This window comes from Lampris incognitus, chromosome 16 (genome assembly GCF_029633865.1).
Source record: "Lampris incognitus isolate fLamInc1 chromosome 16, fLamInc1.hap2, whole genome shotgun sequence".
Taxonomy (NCBI): Eukaryota; Metazoa; Chordata; class Actinopteri; order Lampriformes; family Lampridae; genus Lampris; species Lampris incognitus.
Genome location: NC_079226.1, coordinates 17,978,951 through 18,002,626, shown reverse-complemented (window position 1 = coordinate 18,002,626; position 23,676 = coordinate 17,978,951). Strand labels below are relative to the sequence as shown.

General features: G+C 45.9%; 1 protein-coding gene across 1 annotated transcript in view; it reads right to left on the bottom strand.

The window, feature by feature from the left end:
* Positions 1-713: 713 nt before the first annotated feature.
* LOC130126393 (pleckstrin homology domain-containing family G member 3) overlaps positions 714-23,676 on the bottom strand; it is a 48,715-nt gene continuing 25,752 nt past the window's right edge. Inside the window, exons 4-19 of the mRNA XM_056295886.1 lie at positions 20,129-20,229; positions 14,656-14,725; positions 14,091-14,137; positions 13,755-13,905; positions 13,410-13,541; positions 12,273-12,455; positions 12,030-12,122; positions 10,806-10,892; positions 10,662-10,695; positions 10,321-10,422; positions 8,321-8,353; positions 7,464-7,474; positions 6,739-7,029; positions 5,589-5,705; positions 2,598-4,074; positions 714-2,452 (exon numbers count right to left, since the gene is read on the bottom strand). Coding sequence (XP_056151861.1) covers positions 1,650-2,452; positions 2,598-4,074; positions 5,589-5,705; positions 6,739-7,029; positions 7,464-7,474; positions 8,321-8,353; positions 10,321-10,422; positions 10,662-10,695; positions 10,806-10,892; positions 12,030-12,122; positions 12,273-12,455; positions 13,410-13,541; positions 13,755-13,905; positions 14,091-14,137; positions 14,656-14,725; positions 20,129-20,229 — 3,732 coding nt within the window. The 3' untranslated portion in view covers positions 714-1,649. The remainder of the gene's footprint in view (positions 2,453-2,597; positions 4,075-5,588; positions 5,706-6,738; positions 7,030-7,463; positions 7,475-8,320; positions 8,354-10,320; positions 10,423-10,661; positions 10,696-10,805; positions 10,893-12,029; positions 12,123-12,272; positions 12,456-13,409; positions 13,542-13,754; positions 13,906-14,090; positions 14,138-14,655; positions 14,726-20,128; positions 20,230-23,676) is intronic.

Below are 23,676 nucleotides of genomic sequence, written 5' to 3'. Positions count from 1 at the left end.
GAGTTATACTTTTCATGTTTTAGTATTGTAGCGAATTCGGGGGGACAACGCAACCACAGGGACTGCCGCGGCCGGGACGCGAACCCGTATCGCCAGCACCGCAGGAGACATCGCTAACCGCTCGACTAAAGGGTCAGACCCGCGAGCCAGCGTGTCTTCTTATCCATGCACGTTACACTACCCCCCTCCTTCCGGAAGCGCGTCCCCGCGTTTAAGCATATCAGCTCCTTCACGCCTCAGGGCGCCTACGCTTCCGATGGCCTTACGGTCGCTCCATCCCACTTCTGACACCAATGTAGCGAATTCGGGGGGACAACACAACCACAGGAACTGCTGCGGCCGGGACGCGAACCCGTATCGCCCGCACCGCAGGAGACATCGCTAACCGCTCGATTAAAGGGTCAGACTCGCGAGCCAGCGGCCAGCGTGTCTTCTTATCCATGCACGTTACAGTATGATGCCATCAAGATAAAATTTGTTACTTATTTGGCAATAAATTGGTCCGTATTGTTTCAATACCAGACTTTCCAACTTTCTCTTAGGGTTAGGGTTAGGGTTATTCCTTCTAGATGGACACTGGGGGATATAGACACTCGTTTCTACATTCTGTTGACATATCCTACTAGTGTATGTGCAGTCAACCAGCCATTATTGAGCTTCTCTAAATTGATCTGTACCAGAAAGCAAGGGACACCTCCAACAATAAATACTCCTGTTTTTTTTTTATTATTGAAAATATATGCAATTTCAAGTATGAAACAATATTCTTCTTGTTTTCTGGAATGGGAAGACAGAGGGGTGCTATTGGTCTGTATCTATAGGGCGACACCTTTTTCCAAATATACAATTTCATAAATAACGTGAGAAAATATACAACAAATTAGAAAACACGCTCCAGTGATGTATCAAAACAAAGTCACGAGAAGCAGCTGGATGTGGGAGGCAAATATCTTTGAAACCCAAAGTGAACAGAACCAAATAACCATCAATGGGAAAATAATCTTTGGTCTGAAGTTACATTATGATGAGCCTTATTAATGTTATAGGTCTTCAGTAATCACTTTCAAAGATCCCCAACCAGTATTTGTTTAGCTCCTGTCTATCATTTGTCATTTTCCTCTCAAACTCTTGACAGTTTACATGATTACATGATTGCAGTGCCCAGGATGAAATTAACAAACAGAGACAGCCCATTATAATACAGGAAAGAAAATAGATCCTATTTCCGCCAAAATATCTACTGCAATACAGAACATAATTACTTTCTATTGATACAAGGAACTATATACAGATATTTTCATATAGTCATTGCATTGTACAGTGTAGACAAAACCCCAATGTACAAATATTGCATTTACATGTTTTCAAAGACAATATGCTTTCCCCTCATGACCTTCACCAATGACCAATAAAATCCCTTTAAATTTACATTTGTGGTGACAATATCAACAATCACCCAGTGTCCACTACATCGATATAAAAAAAATGATTGTGCTGGCAAAAAGAACAAAAACAATTTAAAAAAAGATGAATGCTGAAAACTTGAGCAGATTACTGGGAAGTAACTTCTCCATGGTCATCCCATGGTGGTCAAGAAATAAAAACATATTCAAAGATAATATTCAGGAACTTTTAGACAAGTCAAGTGTTCATGAATTAGAGCTCAAACTCTGGAACTTCTCTCTTAAGTTCTTCACAAGATTGCTCTCTGTCTTTTTCCCTGAGCTTGAGGCAGCAGACTTCTTGGCACAGTCTAGGTCCTCGTAGAAGAGGGTGCCCCTGTCTTTGAGTTTCCCATTACCTCTCTGCATTTGTTGCTGCTCTGCTGGCTGCCCTTCATTCCCTGTCATTGCTTCAGGAATTCTTTCCACTATGATGACCTTATTTTCATTGGGTAGGGTGGCCTGACCAGCTATGTAGCAAGTTCTCACCGGTTCTTGAAGGTTTTGCACCTCATGGAGAGGCAAAGGTCCAAGCACATGATCCAAGGAGCTCCACCTGCACAGCAGGGATGGAGGTTCAGATTGGGGCAGAAGCCTGCCCTCTCCCACAGGACTCCAATACTGTCGTTCAGTGTCCGACTGCACATGAGGAGAGTCTGTCAGAGTTTTGAGAGGTTCTGAAGAGCCACTGCAGCCGGTTGAGTAGCTATTAGATTTCCACCCCTCAGTGCAGCACTCAAGCATCCTTTCTGGCATTGAGCAACTACGGCCCACCTTTGAGTGGTGGGGAGCCCCTCGGTTCTGCCGAGTGTGGTTGTATTTGGAGCGAAGCTCTTGTACATCAGGCCAGTGGAAGATCTCTGACTGAACTGGGGTGTTGAGGCAGGGGGTCAGCACAGGACAGGGGGATGTGGCTCCAGAGCTAGGGGTGTTGGCTGAGCTCGGGGAATGGAGTTCATGGATGCTCACTTGATCATAAGCGTTCAAGGGCAATGTCAGGTTGGGTTTACCTGCATTCATTCACATGGGAAAAATTAAAATAAAAACCAAGAAAGTACAACAGTAACAGTATTCTCCATTCTTTGTTCAGCTACTGTATATATAAGTTAAGATAGTAAATGTGAAAAGCAAATAGAGGTTTTGATCCCTACTTACCATTGTCCCGCCATTGTGTTTTCTCCTCATAAACAGGTGATATTATCTTTGGACTTTGATGATTTTCAGACTCTTGATTCCTCTGCCTGATGACTGGTCTGTTGTTTTTGATGCGTTGGCTGTATTGACGTGCCAGCTGGAAAACCTTGTTCTTCATCCTTCCCATGTCCTGTAGGATCTGGTCCTCCTCCATACTCGATCGGAGGCTGATGATCCTGGGTCGAGGTGCCCGGGCAACTCTTCCCCTTTTAGGGATCTTGGTCAGCTGCGAGTCCTGCATGGACTCCCCGTCTTTCACTAGAGAGGATGTGATGGGTGGTGAGGTGGAAGACTCCTCTGCAACAGTGCCAACATCAGACTCTTTCAAAATCCTGAGAGGTTCTTTGTTTTTTACATGTAAGATGTCTGTGCTGATCTGTCCTTTTTGAGTTACGTGTAATCTAGAATCATGGCTCCCACCCCCAGTCAGCAGGACTTCCTGTTTCTCCCCTCTGCTGCTATGCAGATCCATCTCCATGCCCTGCCAAACCTTGAGCATATCTGAAGAAGGCCTGAACACTTCATCTGCTGTCGAGGCATTACTGACACTCTGAGTGCAAGCCTTAGCTTCCAATGATCTCTGTTTTTCAAGTCTATGATAGGGTTCTGCCCTCTGATTATTTTCTAAGCCCGGAAGGTCAAACACAGACCAGGAAGTAGGCCGGTTATAAAACGATCCTTTCCTGTGGACCGGGATAACATGGTCTTTGGGAATTTTTGTAAGTTGTTTGCTAAGATGCCTAACCAGACCTGCTGGAATATAGGAGAGACTTTCCCTGCGTTTGATGCTGAAGTTAGCATCCTGATGCTCAGCATACTCATAGTACCTTCTGACCTTATGGATAAGCAAGCGGTCCTGTTTAGAGAGGGTAGACCTGTGCTCCACTTCAGTGAGGGGATTCAGTCCTAATTCATAGCCAGGTGTGGAGATAATAGTCTCGGAGGGTAGCTGTGGCACTGGGGATGGGTTGTCAGACACCTGGATGTTCTCCTGGCCTTCCAAGCAGATAGAAGGGTTGTCAAAAGCTGGGCTGCTGAGTTGGGGTGATGGACAGGCCAAGGAGCACAGGTCCTCTGAAACAAGGCTACTCCGCCTGGACAGACTGCTACTGAAATGCTCAGCAATCACACTGGCCTGGTCCAACACAGATGAAGGCAGGATGCTCTTACTGTCAGACACTACTTCTTCTTCCTCTTCAGAGAATTCCCCATTTGTCAGAATGCTAATCTCCTCCACCTGAAGCCCAGAGGAGTCATTCTTTTGTTCCTCCTCTTCTTCTACGGCAGTTCTTGAGGACATCTCTTCAGTTTCCGGGGGTCTGGGGGACGCTAAGGTTAAGGCAGGACAGTCAGCATCTTGAGAATGATGCTTATCCTGCTGCCTGTTGTTTTCCTCCTGCGGGGCAAAGTCTAGAGTGGTCACATTCTCCACATTAACCTGAAAAAGGATAGAAGAGCAAGAATGTGTACAGATGTAGATGTAATGAATAAGAGACATTCCCAAAAATACTCTCCATCTCCCATTGAGTTAATGGACCAATTCAAAGTCAAGTAGCCAGTTTAATCTACGGCATCCAAAATTGATGATGCATATTTTAGAACCTGAGATACCCTCTGCAGCTTCATTATATGGGCAAAGAGTGGCACAATTATGAAGACACCTTGATTCTGGTTTGATTGCTAATTCCCTACTGGGTCATATCCAGGAGAATTCAATAGCGGCAATACCAATGACTGAGATGGTGTGCATTGCAATGATGTCACCCAAGTCTGCCATTAATCTAGTTTCATTTCAAGATGTCTTGCTCCAACAGAATACTTATATTGGTAAGGGAGCGCAGTTTTTATGTCTTGCTCCAACAGAATATGTATATTGGTAAGGGAGAACAGTTTTTAGCAGAGAAGGTAAGGGAAGGGAGAATAGCTAAATGTCATACAGGAGAAACTGAAGCTGTCCTACTGAGCAATAGGATTTATAAGAACAAGATCTGTCCATAAAATCAAATCTTGCTTTTTAATGGGTGTGCTGACCATAGGGCAAAAACATGTAGCAGGGAGAATTTTAATCTCTAGGACTAAAAATAAATGTAAGAAACCAATATAGCCCAAAGCATTATTTTATTAGATACAGACGAAGATGAAAATACAGGGTTTATGGTCACTGTAACCTACTGGGCTGGAAATGTCCTTAAAAAATGCTCTGAAAGAAAGTTAATCTAGAACATATCAGATTTTTTTTTGTTAGGACCCCCCCCTTTTTTTTTCTTCCCAATTGTACCCGGCCAATTACGCCACTCTTCTGAGCCATCCCAGTCGCTGCTCCACCCCCTCTGTCGATCCGGGGAGGACTGCACACTACCACATGCTTCCTCCGATACATGTGGAGTCGCCAGCTGCTTCTTTTCACCTGACAATGAGGAGTTTCGCCAGGGCGACATAGCGCGTGGGAGGATCACGTGACCCCCCCCCCCAGTTCCCCCTCCCCCCTGAACAGGCACCCCGACTGACCAGAGGAGGCGCTAGTGCAGCAACCAGGACACATACCCACATCTGGCTTCCCACCCACAGACATGGCCAGTTGTGTTTGTAGGGATGCCCAACCAAGCTGGAGGTAACATGGGGATTCGAACCGGTGATCCCGGTGTTGGTAGGGAACGGAATAGACCGCCATGCTCACTGTCAGATTTCTAGACTAGTATCAACTTTCCTACATTTACAGATAAATGACATAAACAGTAAATATGCTATAAGAATGTCATTCACTTCAAACCATCCGCATACAATTAGCCTAAACAAACGGCACAACCCCAAGGGCATGTGGGCGATCAGCTGTGCTTTGACACAATTTTACAGATCTCACATGCAGCTTCACAGACACGTGCCAGCAAAGATTTGAAACAAGGCTAATGTGGACATCGGCAGACACATTGTAAGGAGATCTTTAATAAATACCTGGGAGGTGAGGGCTTTCTTTGCCGGCATATCACTAGGTTCCTCCTCCTGGGTGGAGGTTTGCACATCCTCTCTCAATGAAGCCTCTACTTCAGCAGCATTTATGTCCTGATAATCCTGAAAGTGTAAGTCACCGCATGGAAGGGACAGGAGAAACTTTATGCTAAATCCATCCAGGGTCAGCCTTCAGTGACAGCATATGGTGAAAAACTCTCATAGCTGGGTGTCATTTATCATAGTGGTTCTACTAATACTTGTTATATATTTAGTTCACTTTTGAAAAATCGTCCACAATAATGATAATGAAATTCTTTCTTCTTAAATTATTAATTCATTTATATTCAATACTGTTGTAGAAATTACTCTTAACAAAGGCCTTTGGGAAATTATGAAAATTCAAATGGCGAAAATTCAAATGGGAAATCTGATTATCAAAGATCACAGCACAGGCTACCACAATGGTCATTTAATTAGGTGTCTCCATCAACCTTTGAAGTCAAACATCTTGTCTGAGGACACATCAAGACAATGCTTCTAATGCAAATTTAGAGATCCTTTAAACAGCACAAGCTTTTATCTATCATTTAAAATAGAACAGTACATGCACTGAAAAAAATAACCTCTACCTCTTTACCAAAAACCTCTCCATGCACTGGGGATAACCTTAAGTTTGCTTGAGATCACCGCTTAATTTAAGAGTAAGCATATCGTTTTGATTCTGCATTCTGGAAAAGGTTCAGTCCATGCAATGATTATGGTGTGAGTTCAGATGACGGTATTCCATGTGCACAGCAAATGGTAGCAGCAGGTGTTAGTCGATTTTATTCAGGGTGAGAGAGAGAGAGAGAGAGAGAGAGAGAGAGAGAGAGAGAGAGAGAGAGAGAGAGAGAGAGAGAGAGAGAGAGAGAGAGAGAGAGAGAGAGAGAGAGAGAGAGAGAGAGAGAGAGAGAGAGAGAGAGAGAGAGAGAGAGAGAGAGAGAGAGAGAGAGAGTATGAACTGGATGATCCCAAGACAGTAGAATGGAGGAGAAATGGGAACTCCATAGGTGGCAGAAAGCCTCACCGTTGTGAAGTGAGTAGAAAGCAAAGCCCTGGCCCTATAGTGCCAACAGGAGATGGCTGCCAGCATGGAGCTCGCAAAGTCGGCTACCTGGTCGTCTCCCATCAGTATATCCTCCTTGTAACTCTCCCCCTCCTCTTCCATTGCCTCATCCGCCTTCTCCAGCCCACCCTCACAGGCAGGAGAGCCCAGCTTAGGGTCAGTGTTACAAGGACTCTGCTGCTCCATAGAGTCAATTCTGGGGTTTAGACCCCCAAAATCCTCCTTCTCACAAGGCCCCTTAGCCTGGGGCTTGCCTACGCTGGAGGCCAGCGTACTGACACTAGAGGCAGGCTGAAAGGAACACCTGTCCTCCTGAAGTGCACCCTCACTGTCTGCGTGCTGTAGCGTGAAGTCATAGACATGTGCTTTGTTACTGCAAGGTCAGTGCCAAAGCTGTGCTTTGATTGCAACTGCAAGGTTTTGAATGAGACAGAATCACAATAAAGCTGTCTTGACATAGGGTACGATATGACACTGTAATCCTTTACCATGCATAATGACGTAGAGGAGCAACTCAAACCATCACTGACATTGACTATAGAGCCTAAAAACGTAACTTTGGAAAAGCATTGCTAAATTCAGCTCTGTATGGCTTTGGCTTGCACTTTCTCATTTTTGGGCTTTTGCAATGAAAATCCAGAGTTTGAAAGGCTGAATCATACCCAGATGAGTAGTATCTCATCCCAGCACAATGAACTAAACAAACTAATTTTTTTGCTGCACACAGAAGAAAAAAAAAACCTAGCAAGGTGAAAAAAAGCACAAACCCTTACCTTCAAAACAGCTGCACGAAGAGCAAAAATAAAGAGAAAAAGGGAACAAGTCAGCAACAGTGTCTGGACTGGAAACAAAACATTAAAAACCACAAACGCACACAAGTGACATATTTTAAATGCGAGTGTCAAACACATCATCATCTACAGTCATGATGAATATGCAGTCTATATACACTTCCTCATGCAGTAATCGAGTACGGCAGAAGTCAGTCTTGCTGAGATTGAATTGGAAGGCCTTGTGATTAGATAAATACCAATTATAAACATCTCCCTCTCAGGGGCTCAAACTGGTCATGATGCAATTAGCAGGGACATGATGACTCCCTCACTGAGACAAGGAGGGTGACATGAAAATTACTTCATTACGCTGGTTAAAAAATTGATCTGGATTGGGCGCATGGAAAGAGCTGTGGAGACGCATACAGGGGTTTGCTTTTTCATAATGGCCAATTAGAATAGATGAGAGTGGGGAGAGCTGCAGATGAGAAGGCAAGGCTGGATATGACTATTGAAAACAGCTTGTGTATGACAAAGCCTTCCACCGATGTGGCATATAATTACTTCATTATGGGTGAGGCTAGCGGAAGTGGGCGTGGGAGTGTATGCGTATACACGCGGGTGCACGTGTCTTTTGATCTGATTTTCCAGGGGTCTTTCAGACAGAACAAAGAAGTGAATTGGAGACAGGGACGGCTTTTATTCCAGTGACACATAATGACCTTGGTAAGGGCTGTGGGGCTGCACGGTCCCTGGACAGCCACCGCTAAGTCAGCAGTCAATCAAGCTGCTCCTCCATTTGACAAAATACATTCAACACATGCACTGGTCAGAAAAGAACGTCGCAGTCTACCAACCTTTTGCGGTCCCTATGATTTGCTTCGTAGGCTCTAGAGGCGAGAGAAAGGGACAATTGAAATTACATAAGGTTAAGCCAAAATCCTGAAGATTCACATGGGGGATTGTTAGCAAAATAATACTTACAAGCAAATATATATATATATATATATATATATATTTAAATTTTCTCCCCAATTGTATCCAGCCAATTACCCCATTCTTCTGAGCCATCCCGGTCGATGCTCCACCCCCTCTGCCGATCTGGGGAGGGCCGCAGACTACCACATGCCTCCTCCGATACATGTGGAGTCGCCAGCTACTTCTTTTCACCTGACAGTGAGGAGTTTTGCCAGGGAGACGTAGCACATGGGAGGATCATGTTATTCCCCCCGGTTTCTCCTCCCCCCTGAACAGGTGCCCTGACCGACCAGAGGGGGCGCTAGTGCGTCAACCAGGACACATACCCACATCCAGCTTCCAAACCACAGACACGGCCAATTGTGTTTGTAGGGACGCCCAACAAAGCCGAAGGTAACACAGGGATTTGAACCGATGATCCCCGTGTTGGCAGGCAACGGAATAGACCACTACGCTACCTGGACGCCTGCAAAGATATTTTTTGATGCTTTCCATCACCAGTGTATTTAAGACAACAGCTAGCCCACCAATGTCTAACTCATGAATGCTTTTGTAGTTGCTTATTTTATTGGTTACTGTTGGATAGGACTTTCCTGGGGAAAAAATAATACAGTGCATTGCATTTTATGTCTTCACCATAGCAGCCAATTAATGGAAGAAGAAGGCAGGTAGTGGCTATTTTGAAGAAGAAGAAAGGTGGTTCTGGCACTCAAGCACATATGACAGACCAAGCTAGTAGAAGTCCTGTTCACCCATGTTCTGTTTTGTTTGGCAGTGGACAAGCTGCTAATACAACAGCACCAGCGAGTCCGTTTCATTACAAATGGATCTCCTGGTTTTAGAGTTGTCGAACAGCAACGCTATTGCCAGTATCACCATAGGTGTCGTTAAGTTAAACAAAAACTAACAATCTTCAGCTTTAAGGATAATGGTTAACAATCATTATGTTTGACTCTTCTTCTTTAAATATATTCTGCATAGTATATAATCATTATGCTTCGCTTGTTTTGCTATAGCTTATGCATCAGTTGTATATAATCTGTGCTGTTGGGAGAGCAGGTTACGACATCACGAGTGGCTCTTGTTAGATAGTATAGGTTAGTGGATCCCGGCAGTTGTTTAATGTCTTGTGAATGATGAGGGAATGCTGGGAAAATACAGGAAGTACACCACTATGCGTTATTGTTCGCTGGGGATCGCCACTGGTTCCAACAGATTGCAGATGGTTGTGGACTGAAAAGCTCACATGTGCAGAGCCCAGTTTGCTATTGATGAATTTTGAAGTACCACTGCCGTATTTATACCCCAATTGTGCCAATTTGTCACCAGTTCTGTGACGTGTTGTAACGGAAAGGAAAATAAAGTCCCCACGAAATTGCATTTGTAGTTGTGTGTTCAATTTATCCCGGCTGCAATCTTACCCAATTTCCCGTCGGGGATTAATAAAGTCCTCTGATTCTGAGCGTTACACTATAATTTGTGCAATCAGCTGCTGCCTCATTGAACGGTGATAGTAAATCTGCTAACTGCTTGTCTACTCCATCCTCTTGGCACCCATTGCATGTCTGAGCATCCTGGAAGAGGGATCCCTCCTCTGTTGCACTTCTTGAGGTTTCTCCCTTTCTTGTGTTTTTCCTGACAATGTTTTTTTTTCTTTTCTGCAGAGTTCCTCTTCTTCGAACCGAGGATCTAAGGCTAGGTGGGTGTCGCGCATTGCGCAGGACGCAACTGAGATTGTAAAGCCCCATGGTACTACATTGTAATTTAAGGCTGTACAAATACATTTGACTTGAGCAACAGGGTACTATGGATACTGGATGCGTGCAGACGTCTGTGTGATGGGCTGGGTGGGCGGGCAGGTGTTGGTGCCCTCTCTCACCTGATCTCCTCCGTCCACTCCGTCCACCGACGGGGAAGTCCTCAGCTTGGCACGACTCTGCCTTCTTCAGCCTCTCTGGACTATAGCGGTATTTCCCCGGATCTAGGCAGAGAGAGAGCACATGCTGCAGCCTTCCAATCAAAACAGTCATTTCAGAGACAATTATCTGTGCAGATGCATCGATAATAGCTTCAAGTCATTCCTGGTGATGTTGATAGCATTTCACATTTACCTCAGAAATGAATTATCTTCCCATGTAACAGTAAGATATTTGTTGCTGTGGCAACAGTTAAATTGGTCGCTCTCTATCAAAAGTTACTATATTCATTCATAACACTCACAGTTGGAATCCATTTCCAGGATGGTATCTTTTGCCTTGAAAGGGGAAAAAGAAACACCGACATGGTCAGACATTATGAATACATTTCAAGGGGTTTTGTTTTTCGCCAAAGAGACTGAATTCTTCTGAGGAGGATGCCGTTTACCTTCTGTGGAATAATGGTGTGATGGTTTTCAAGAATGAGCCTCTTAATGTGATGGGCCCACAGGCGCTTCTCTTCAACTGACTTGGCCTGAGACAACAGACAGGTTTAGAAAGAATCCCCAACATTAAAAGAGTAAACACAGAACACACTTCAGCGTTAACCACCGGCTCCTAACTGTCTGGGGAGGCGAGCAGGATTGCGGCAACGTCTTTTATGTCAACTGTCCCAAAGGCGACCAACGGGCCATTTATTTTCTTCATAGCGTTGCAACAAGATCCGTGCATTCATTTACAAGCCGTAGATCAGAAGATTATCCCGTAAGAAGAGGAGCAACGTTCACAGACGAGGTAAAGCAAAGTTGCTATACTGCTATTGCTAGCTATGTGTCGTAAAGTGACCCCTATATTGCCCAGGAGGTTTCGTGCAGCGCAAAAAAGGAGGCTTCTAGGGAACTGATGTGAACGGCGATTGTGTCATTCTTCCAGACACTGCAACCAAAATGAATTTAATGATGAATGATAACAATAATAATAATAATACTAATTTTATTTATATAGCACTTTTCTAAAACAATGCCACAAAGTGCTTCACAAAAAACAAAAAAAAAACAAAACAAAACCAGACAAGGCCAAAACAAGAGTAAGACCAAACAAGTAAGAGCAAATACAAAAACAGCATAAATAAAAACAAATATCAAATGTTTGCAAAAATAAACTAATAAAATAATAATGATAATAATAATTATTATTTAATTTTAATAATTTAATTTATAGTAATAATAATAATTTAATAATCCATCCTTCCATCCATTATCCGAACCGCTTATCCTGCTCTCAGGGCCACGGGGATGCTGGAGCCTATCCCAGCAGTTATTGGGTGGCAGGCGGGGAGACACCCTGGACAGGCCGCCAGTTAATTTAATAATTATAACTAATAACAATAATTATTATTTGTATTATATAATATAATAATAATAATAAATGTAATAACATTAATTTAATGATAATAATGATAATTTAACGCACAAAAAATGTCACCTGGTGCCACTTTAACCTTGTTGAAATGTACCGCTGTGCCCTAACATCAACACTGCCATCTTGTTTTGTGTGACATTCCTCAACGACCCAGTGAAACAGATTTTGGGTCACGTGTAAGTGTGTCACAGTATCAAAAAGGCTGAAAGCTGCTGTTGCTGTCACCACCGGCGCTGCAGGTCTCATTTACCTGCACTGTATGGGGTTGCTTGGGATGCTTGAAATGGATGACACTGAAGAGTAGTGGGTCCTTGGCACCATCCAGCAGCATCAGGGTGGAGCACTGCAATCACATGTAATGCAGGGATATAGAGGAGGTTAAATCCAAATCAACTTTGTTTCCTTTATCAAATGACATATCATGCAAGTATCATGCGTCAAGAAAGCAGTGCAGATTTCTGAGTGCTGGATATCTTTTTAATGATTTCCATACCGAGATGTGGGTCTTGTAGATGTAGTGGTCTCCTCTCTTCTTGGTAATGAGGAGCATCTTTTCGAAGAGGAAGAGCGTGCGGGTGTTCTTGGCCCGCTGGACGTGAAAGGTGCCCTCCAGCACCAGCTCCCCATAGGTGGTCAGATCAGGACCCTTCCAGTTGATCAGAAGCGACTGGATCTCCTGCAGACAGATGCACAGGAAGAACCATTCCACCCACACATCAGCCATTTTTCCATAACTAACTGAATATACAGAGTGAGCTCTAGTACTGGCTTTTTTTCCCCTCATGACCTTTGCAAAAAATGTGTAATTAAAACCATACCAAGACAATCGGGGGGTGGACTTGCCTCTGAATCAATTACTCAAACTAAGAGAATCGATAAAAAGCTTCAACCATAAAGGCCAGTTCTGTGATACCCAAACCCAACTTTTAATTCAGCAAAGAGGGGTTTTGGGAAGAATTAGCATGGGGGGGGGCACCGTGTAATAAAGTGCACAGGTCAATACCAAATTGTTTTCATGGATTTGACTTGGACAAGTTGGGTATGTGTACTGCACTTGGAATATTTCAGACCTTACCCAGTTTGCACTTAAGCTACGCATCTTTTTTTTTCTTCAGATTTCCCCCCCTTTTTCTTCCTAATTGGATCCAGCCAATTACCCCATTCTTCCGAGTCATCCCAGTTGCTGCTCCACCCTCTCTGCCGAGCCGGGGAGGGCTGCAGATGTGCCTCCTCTGATACATGTGGAGTAGCCAGCCGCCTCCTCTCACCTGACTGTGAGGAGTTTCGCCAGGGGGACGTAGCGCGTGAGAGGATCACGCTATTCCCCCCAGTTCCCCCTCCCCCCTGAACAGGAACCCCGACGGACCAGAGGAGGCGCTAGTGCAGCAACCAGGAGACAGACCCACATCCAGCTTCCCACCTGCAGACATGGCCAATTGTGTCTGTAGGGATGCTCGACCAAGGCGGAGGTAACACAGGGATTTGAACCAGAGATCTCCATGTTGGTAGGCAACAGAATAGACTGCTATGCCATCCGGGCGCCTTTACGCATCCCTATTTTTGTATATGTACTTGGTAATACTGGATGCCTGCGGGCATACTGTGTGTGTGTTTGGTCACAGCAACTAACCTGCAGTCTGACTGCATGCTCATGTTTCCTCTTCATGTCATTAATGTACCAGGCCACTCCAGTCATTGTGTCAATGGCCTCCTGAACCATCTCATAGCCATCCTCCTCCGGGTCAAAGTGCTTTGCGATTTCCTGTTGAAGAGACCAGGGCGCAAAAGCATGAGGGACACAAGCATTACTGGGGACAAATAAAGGACGGAAATGTTGAAAATCAGAAGAAGTACAGCTTGCAGAGGTTGACAGCAGGTGAATGTAACAAGCACAGACGCCTACCGAGCTCCTGCGGTGGTCCTCGGATGAAACATATTATGCGAGGATGAAGAAGACCATTGAAGACACATATACCTGGAGCAGCAGGTGGTATTTCAGGATCCTCTGGACAGGTTTGAGCAGATAGGAGCCGAGAGGGAGGGAGCGCTTCAGAGCGGCCTGCCGTTCCCTGAAGAACTTGGCCAAGGTTTTACTCCTCATGCAGTCAGTCAGCGCCGCCACCGAGCTAGAGCACAAGAGCAGAGGACAGAAATCACACACAACGTAGCCTGTAAAGAACATATTCAACTTATACTTGGAGTATTAGAAAAGCGCTATATAGTAAGTTTAATTTTATTATTATTACTCAAACGTGCTGTATGTAATATGGCCTCATCAGCAACAGACAAAGGGAATGTTTGATCGACTTACTTGGGATAGTTGGTGCAATACTGTGTGTAGATCTCAAAGTACTCACTCTGCAAAACACAAGCAGGCAAACTGATCAACAGTATTTCTTTGTAGACCTGATACTGCTGTAAATCAGTATATGAGAAAGAGAGAGAAACGGTGATAAACACAGAGAGAGCGATGAACAGAGAGAAGAGAGAAGAAAGATAGAGAGATAAATAGAGAGAGATGAGAGAGATAAATAGAGGATAGAGAGAGAAAAGCAAGAAATAGAGAGGAGAACAATAGATAGATAGAGAGAGACAGAGAGAGAGAGAGAATAGAGGGATACATAGAGAGAGGGGAGATAGATAAATAGATAGAGAGAGAGAGAACAGAGGGATAAATAGAGAGAGGAGATAGATAAATAGAGAGAGAGAATGGAGGGATAAATAGAGAGAGGAGAGATAGATAGATAGATAGAGAGAGAGAGAGAGAGAGAGAGAGAGAGAGAGAGAGAGAGAGAGAGAGAGAGAGAGAATAGAGGGATAAGTAGAGAGAGGAGAACTAGATAAATAGATAGACAGAGAGAGATGGCTCTGCTCACCTTGTCTACAAAGCATTTGGCAACAGCCACCGGGTCATTCTCACACATATCCAAAGACTGCAGCAGCTCACTATGACACCGGGGAGGACAGGGGGAGAAAGGTGTTAATGAGCTGTGCTAACCGACATAAAAACCTTGGTGGTAAGGGAGGATTGCATATAAACGACAGTTGGATGGATAAAATAAAATAAGGTTATATAAGCTTAGTCAAACCCTCAGGTGTGTCTGAATTACGCAGCAGCAAAAGACTCAAAAACAGTGCAATGTCGCAGACATAAACGTTGCACAGGAGGCTAAAGACAACAACAACAAAAACTACCGACAAACCTACTATCCAAACTGTACATCGTATAACTCGGCAAAGGGCATCCTTCAAAAATAATGTACTCTATTCTCTCAGTATTAGCCGAATGTCCCTACCTGCTAAATGCTGACCAGCCCAAAACATTCAGGATCAAGTGTAATAAAAGGTCAAGAACAAAAACTTGGGAGCACAAAGGAGCATGGGAAAACAAAGGCAAGATGGAGAAACTAGAGCCGCAGCGATAACATCCAGCAGTGTCCAACTCGGTAAAGACAGAATGGACACCGTTTGATTTGATGTACCGTGCCATCTCACAACACAGAGGAAAGAGTAACTCAGAGCATCTTTAAGCCTTGCTCGGCCCAGACCAACGTCCACCTCTGCACGCGTGCAAACCCTCCCCGTACAACACTATAGTGTCAGTGGCTTAAACGTAACCCACGGGCAAAAGTGACCTTTAAATAAAGAGTCAGCATCTCTTCCCCCACCATATGCACTGCATTCTGCGACCCCATTACAGTCATGTATGTAATCACGTTGCTTCTCAAAGTGAACCTCCATGCTGTGATGTACACAAAAACATAAGCCATCAGATTTGTGGGAGCCACCAGTCTCATCTTGTCCATGCAGGTCATCCAAATGGCCAGGTTGGCCTGCTTAAATAAACAAAATAAATTAAAAAAAAACACTTTTGCTAACAGGCCCAAGAGTGAAGCTCCTGTCAGCGGGGCTCTCCTCCAGCCTCCCTCACACTAAAGTCATTAACATTAAAAAAGCAAATTGAGGGGCGTCCGGGTGGAGTGGCGGTCTATTCTGTTGCCTACCAACACAGGGATCGGTGGTTCGAATCCCTGTGTAACCTCCAGCTTGGTCGGGCGTCCCTACAGACAATTGCCATGTCTGCGGGTGGGAAGCCGGATGTGGGTATGTGCCCTGGTCGCTACACTAGCGCCTCCTCTGGTCAGTCAGGGCGCCTGTTCGGGGGGAGGGGGAACCGGGGGGAATAGTGTGATCCTCCCACGTGCTACGACCCCCTGGCGAAACTCCTCGCTGTCAGGTGAAAAGAAGCGGCTGGCGGCTCCACATGCATTGGAGGAGGCATGTGGTAGTCTGCAGCCCTCCCTGGATCGGCAGAGGGGGTGGAGCAGCGACCGGGACGGCTCGGAAGAGTGGGGTAATTGGCCGGGTACAATTGGGGAGAAAAAGGGGGGAAAATCCAAAAAAGAAAAAGAAAAAAAGCAATAGATTACCATTTCAGGAAATCCACAAAAAGGACAACTGTGCCTCACCCCCTGAATCAAGCTGTGTCAGGATGCTGTCTGCCATGTCGGTCTACCACCACAGATCTCTTGACGGAGATGGAGGTGGCAGCTTGTATGGCACTTTCCACTTAAACCCAGCAGCGTCTTCCTCCTCCAGTAGCTCCTGGTACTCTCACATCAAAAAGAAAAAGCCTGCACTGACAAACGCTGGGGGGAAAAAAAGAGGCTGGTTTCATCAGGTTCAATCTCAGCTTCTCCAGCTTCCCCTGACAAGGTGGATATTCTGACTTGCTAATGCCCCCTCTCTGTGCTGTTCGATCAGGGCAGAGGACTGCAGACTTCACAAGGAAACTCGGGGTTGCGTGAAACAGACTACATCTACAGGCCTGGCAATAAACCCTCCACTCATGTGTGCCTCAGCAGACGCCAGCCTCCCACGACAGATAGCGAACACCCAGAGAGTGCTGCAGGGTTCATCTGATCCTGTTTCAGAAGGAAGATTTTGGGGTCTTGCCCTAAAACGCCAGCTGGCTGGAGCCACACACACACACACACACACACACACACAGCTGTTGGTCTCGAACAGCGGACTCCTTCAGCGTCTCCTGAATCACAGCCAGGAAAACACCGAGGGGATTTAGCACCGCTAAGCAATTACCACACAGAGGAAGCCACCAAGTCTGTCACCACCAGCACCAGGCCCCTACATGAAAGCTGAGAGAGCTTCCACCTAGACGGCCTCACTTCAGCTGTCAGAAATACAGGGAGAGAGCGAGAGAGCGAGAGAGAGAGAGAGAGAGAGAGAGAGAGAGAGAGAGAGAGAGAGAGAGAGAGAGAGAGAGAGAGAGAGGTCCAAACAATGTATTTATAACAACAAATTAGTTTTCAAATCATCCACTGTGAAACGATGAAAAATTGTTTCTATTGCCCTGCAGAAAGAACAAACATGGGGGGTGAGGGGGAGAGAGAGAGAGACAGGACATACCTGTCCATATATTACAAAGACAGAATGATAGAGATTGAGCGGGCGAGTGTCTTAGAGACAAAATGAGAGAGAGAGAGAGAGAGAGAGAGAGAGAGAGAGAGAGAGAGAGAGAGAGAGAGAGAGAGAGAGAGAGAGAGAGAGAGAGAGAGAGAGAGAGAGAGAGAGAGAGAGAGTGCACCACTAGAGGGTGACATAACCTTATTTGAAAATATGTTTTTGGCTGTTTTTTTTGGATGAGAACATGCCTCAACTCAGCACCTTTACTTTACGCAGGCCGGGGAGCCAGGCGTTGAACAGAAATAGGTTACCTTAGCTCTATGAGTAATGCATGGAGAGAGGGGCTCACCCCTCTTCACATCGCATATCAACTAACATGTGATGTATCGTGCACGAAAGCCGTTCGCCACAGGGACCCGTTCAGGATCAAAATATCTGAATTAAACACACTCTCGCAGCACATGCTGCAGCCTAACACTGCAAACTGTGTGGCTTGGCTGAGTAATCGAAGGACATAAAGCAAATATGTGAACACACTTATAGCACAATAAAAATGTCTTGGTGTTTAGGTTCATGGTTTAGTTATTAACATTTGTTCGTGCGGCGTAATTGCTCAGTCAACAATGCTTAAACATGGGCGAGGTGTCTGCAGTATGGACTGCGAAAAGTTGCGAGGTAACGTAAATGTAAAAAAACAAAAACAACAAAAAAATCCACCTTTGGGAAAACAAAAGGTTGTGGATTTGCAGAGAAATGACTGCCTCTGCAGTCCCCAGACATCCCGGGCGAGCAAGGCCAGACAGCTTGAAGCGAAAACACGGAAATATTCGCAATCTGTTTACAAGCTACACGGGCCCATGAATCAAAAGAGACACAACATGGCATTGAGATGGATGCCCTATCTCCTTCGGCGCGTCAGCCTCCTGTTAACAACACCACCTTGAACGATGAACGCCGTTTCTGTGTTGCCTAAGCGCCCTGTACCCATTCTGCTCGGCTGTGTGTGTCCTTGATCAGCTACACGGAGGGAATCAGTGCTGTGTGTGTGTCTTTTCAAACAATCCCCCTTTGAAACACACACATGGCTTGTGCATCATTAATGTGTTTCCAGGGGCGTCCGGGTGGCGTGTCAATCTCTTCTATTGTCGAACAAGTCAAGTCCGTTTTATTTGTACAGCCCAATATTACAAATTTGCCTGAAGGGGCTTTACAGCAACACCACATCCTGTCCTCAGACCCTCGCGTCGGATAAGGAACAACACGGGGATCGCCGGTTCGATTCCCCGTGTTAGCTCCAGCTTGGTCGGGCGTCCCTACAGACACAACTGGCCGTGTCTGCGGGTGGGAAGCCGGATGTGGGTATGTGTCCTGGTCTGGGTGCCTGTTCAGGGGGGAGGGCGAACTGGGGGGGGGGATAGCGTGATCCTCCCATGCGCTACGTCCCCCTGGCAAAACTCCTCCCTGTCAGGTGAAAAGAAGTGGCTGTCAAATCCACATGTATCGGAGGAGGCATGTGGTAGTCTGCAGCCTTCCCCGGCTCGGCAGATGGGGGCGGAGCAGCAGCCGGGATGGCTCGGAAGAGTGGGGTAATTGACCGGATACAATTGGGGAGAAAAAAAGGGGGGGGGACATGTTTCAGCCCAGTACACTTTTCCAGGCTGACACAATCTCATCTCCATCACCGCCCCCCGTCAGTCCAAAAAGTGTCCTAAAACTGCCTCCTTCAAACTAAAATCTTTCCACGACAAAGCAACAAATGTCCCGCCCGACTTGGGCTTCGGGGTAGTAGAGCAAAACGAGGAGGAGCTGCTGAATGTGAGAGGAGGAATGTTAATGTGTGTTTTGGCAAGTGGCATGGTCAGCAATAAGCACCCGTTGACATGACACAGGATGACCGAAGGAATGCTGTCTGGACAACACTTTCATGTGCCGCGTGTCTTCGCGGCACTAATTGTGTTTCATTTCCCATTTGATCCAGTGGGTGAAACTACAGGGTTAGTCAGCTGCAACGAGAAACAGCCAGCCTCAAAAGGCACACCGCTACACCGTAGTCTCATCACAACGAAGCCCACTGGCAGAAATATAGCAGGAAAAGTGCAAGAGTAGTTGATTTGTATTGAGAATATTATGGGATGGGACTGTAATTTGCACTTTGATCCCAATTGATTCTGTTGTTTTGTCACCATCACCAAGATGCACCTACGTACACAGTTTGCCCTACACCCCCCACCCCCGCCTCCCAATCGACTCAATTTTCTGGAAGGATTGCAAGGGCTGCAGCCAAGCTACTTTGAATACATCTATAATGTCATAAATACCCAATTTACCCTCGGGGACGAATAAAGTATTCTGACTCTGAAATACACACAGAACTTCAAATCGGCACTAGTTCTGAGATTCCAGCGTCTCTTCAAGGGCCATCATGCCGTTTAACTGGCGTGCATAGTTAGAGCAGGCTTACAATAAGAAAGAAGAAGAAAGCCACTTTTATTTTGTCATTGTATTCTTGCAGTAAATGTGTTCCCTGCGTTTAACCCATCTGTATAGGCACAGTGGGCAGCTGCAGCACCCGGGGACCAACTCCAGTTTCTCTTTCCGTTGCCTTGGTCAGGAGCACAGACAGGAGTATTACCCCTTACATGCACGTCTTTTTGATGCTGGGAGGAAACCGGAGCACCTGGAGGAAACCCACGGGGACACGGGGAGAACATGCAAACTCCACACAGAAAGGACCTGGGACGGCCTGGGGTTCGAACCCAGGACCTTCTTGCTGTGAGGCAACAGTGCTGACCACTGGGCCACCGATGGGGTTTATCATAAACAAAGACAGAGGATTGTGATCATCGATGCAGCTAATGTGCTCTTATTAAATATCTACGATGAGAACTGTACGAAATGTACCCGTGTTTGAGGGGTGTGTCCTACCTGTTGAACTCGTAGATGTCCTCGATGTTGCCGAAGAGGGCGCACACCTGCTCCGGCTGTATGGGAAGGTCGCCCGTGTCAATGATGTGAGCCAAATAGTCCTGGAGAAACAACAAGGATGAAACGCTTCAGATGACGCAGAACTCACTTCAAGGTTTAATGTGTCAGATATGTTGCGGCAGATGCAGTTCAAACTCCTCTCAGTAGAGGGCGTGTGTGAATGGAGAAAAACGTCACACACTGCTCCCACATGTTGTCTTTCTGTGAGGCTCGCTTGATAATGAATTAATTGCAAATGATATTCTATTTATGAAGTTGATCGTCTTACTGGAAAGGCTGCTCTTGGATGCTGTTCTCTAAGAATTTCCAAGGAAATTCTGTATTCAAAAAGTAGAGACGCTGATGCAGCTATTAGTAGTATGATCTTCAAAGGGTCCTTTTAAGGATTTATTCCATTGACTGTGGGCCAGTCTGACCTGCTGGCAGTGGTTCTGTTGAACCCAGACCATTCGTGAGCACAGACTGTTCTCCTCCCAGGACTCAGCCCCCCCTACCACCCCCACCCCCCCGGACCTCAAGGGGATTTTAAAGTAGATAAGAATAACCAAAGCCACAATCACAATGGTCCAACATGCCAGAGATTTGACTGATTACACTCCTCCCTCCTGCCCAATTACGCACTCACGTGCCATACAAACAACTTCAACCAAAAGCAGACAGATGCAAGTTGACAACAGGCAAACACACACACACACACACACACACACACACACACATGCAGACGTGCATGGGCCTGTAAAGCAGCTCAGACTTAACAGTCATCAGTTCACACTACAGAATGAACTAAAGCAGGTCCGAGTGAGAGCATTCCAGTGCAGTGACAGCAATGCTGACTTGCATTCAGTGGGCCGTCTCATAGTCTCATATAGCCACTGATGTTAACACCATACACACAATCACACATACACACACACATACACACACACACACACACACACACACATACAGAGTGAGGCCTCAACTGACCAGACCGACACACTCATTGCTTTCATGAATGACTGTCAGCATAGAGTAAGAGGAGATGACACTGTCGATGGATACCCCATAAATCAAAAATAACACCACCAGCTGTACTTTTAAATACACAAAGGCTATTGTTTCCATTTTGTCTTGTCACTGGAGCTAGAGGAGGCGCAAACAAAAATAACCAGGAGTCAGGAATTATCCTCGGAATGGTATGCTAGACCGGCCCCGTCTCCGAGTCCAAGAAGCGCCCCCGACATTTCGTCCCCCAGTATGTCGAGTATGACGACCATTCGGGGTGTGTTCGGGCCAGGTGCTGAGATCGATGGGGATGTGTGGGACCAACTGCGTCACACAGCTGTGACACAGTTGGTCTCACATCATCATTCTATGGACAGACGCAGATTTGAAAACCATTTATTTCAGACGCACGCAATGACCCCGTCCCGAGTTTACGGTCAATATCAAGTGAAGGACTGCAGATTAGTCTGTTGAAGTATTACATCAAACTGAAGTTTTGCATACTTCTGTCAGATGCAGGGGCCGGCGTGAATTTAAAGCTGACATTTCGTGATTTCTTTGATCTGAAACGGTTCACGCGCTTGTAAAAATGGCACCATCGGACCAAGGCTAACACAGGCAATCTGATGTATTACAAACTACATGGAGACAGGGTTGTACTATAATATTGATTGTAGAAATGATAGATGACCTGTCCAGCAGAAGCATCGCCACGTCGTCATCAGGTTTCAATCCATTTTCTTGTTTGAGTAGGATCGGGTTTCCCACTGCACCAAGGTTTGTCCTACCCAGTCCAAAAATGTTAACAGTGGTATATGGAGAACGTCTCCAACTTTGGTGAAGATGCCAGGTATTATTATGTAACCTGACACCGTGGTCCAGATGGATAAAATAACCATTTAAATGGAGAAAAGACCTGGTTTTCAGCTTTACCAACTTGAAAAGTCTTTGTTCTATTCAATCATGATTTGGACGCATTTTTGAGAGGCAACTGGGAAAATCGGGAACACACCATGTTCCCACACTGCCTATGGAAAAACCAGTTGCTCTGTCTTCATCTGTGTTATTCCTCCAGTTGGCGTGAAAGTGGAGGTGTTTGTGTTGGCTGGGTGAGCCTGACGGATCGAGGCCCACAGAACCGGGACCAGACGTGGCAGGGATTCTGCTGCTCCATTTTCTGAAATAGCTGGACGTCCTCAGGAAGTTCTGGGAACGTCTGTCAGGAGCAGGTTGCCACTCAAGATGCCTGTGAAGTCTGTTATTTCTCCTTCAGCACCTTCAAGGTGCCGACAAGCAGTCGGTTACCCAAAGACAAGGTAAGAGAAGGCTAGATAGCACACCATTGGTGTGTCACGGAAACGTCTCCAAAGATTGTTCCCCCCTCCCCTTTCTCCCCAATTGTACCTGGCCAATCACCCCGCTCTCTGAGCTGTCCCAATCTCTGCTCCACCTCTGCCAATATGGGGAGGGCTGCAGACTACCACATGCCTCCTCCAATACATGTGGAGTCGCCAGCCGCTTTTTTTCACCTGACAGTGAGGAGTTTCACCTGACAGTGAGGAGTTTCACCAGGGGGACGTAGCGCAGGGGAGGATCACGCTATTCCCCCCAGTTCCCCTTCCCCCCTGAACAGGTGCCCCAACTGACCAGAGGAGGCGCTAGTGCAGCGACCAGGACACATACCCACATCCAGCTTCCCACTCACAGACACGGCCAATTGTGTCTGTAGCCGGAGATAACACGGGGATTCAAACTGCCGATCCCTGTGTTGGTAGGCAACGGAATAGACCGCCACACCACCCGGATGCCCCCTCCAAAGGTTTTTCATCTGCTTGTTGCTGACAGAGGTTGTTGGACTGCAGAGCGCTCCTGGTTCTGTGTGAAGAAAGACCCGAGAAATGTAAATGGCCAGGGTCAACGGAAACAAAAAGACGGTTACTCAGTCTGGAAGTCGTTTCTTGGGTACAAAGAGAGGAGATGTGATAAGATGTGATAAGAGGTCAGTGGGCTGCTGAGTGCAGGAATCGTCCCCGGCCCATTTCCCATGCCTCAGTGCTCAGAGATGAAGACAAGCGCAGACGTTCTGTTATCTTCGTCCAAATCACTGAGCCCGAGATTTCCTTCATGAGAGACCTGCTTTGCAGTCCCAGTTTTGACCATGTTTGAACTTCAGATGTGAAAATCGTCCAAAATCCCAGGCTCCAAACTGTAAGCTCTCACTATACTGTAAATACAGAATGATTCATATGCACATCATATAAACTATTGCACAGGCTTGAAATGAATGTGCCAGAAAACTATAAACACAACCTGCAATTGTCACACTCTTTTTTTTCTCACCAGTTTTAGGGAACAGAACATCTATTCAAATATTGTGGAAATAATAAAACTGATATTTTATAGCTATTCGCTATTCGTTTGTGCTTGCAAATGGCTGCTTGAAACACAGTAGTCATGACTGGCTCTTAAGACCCTTTCCATCTTTGTCTTAACACCCATTCCTT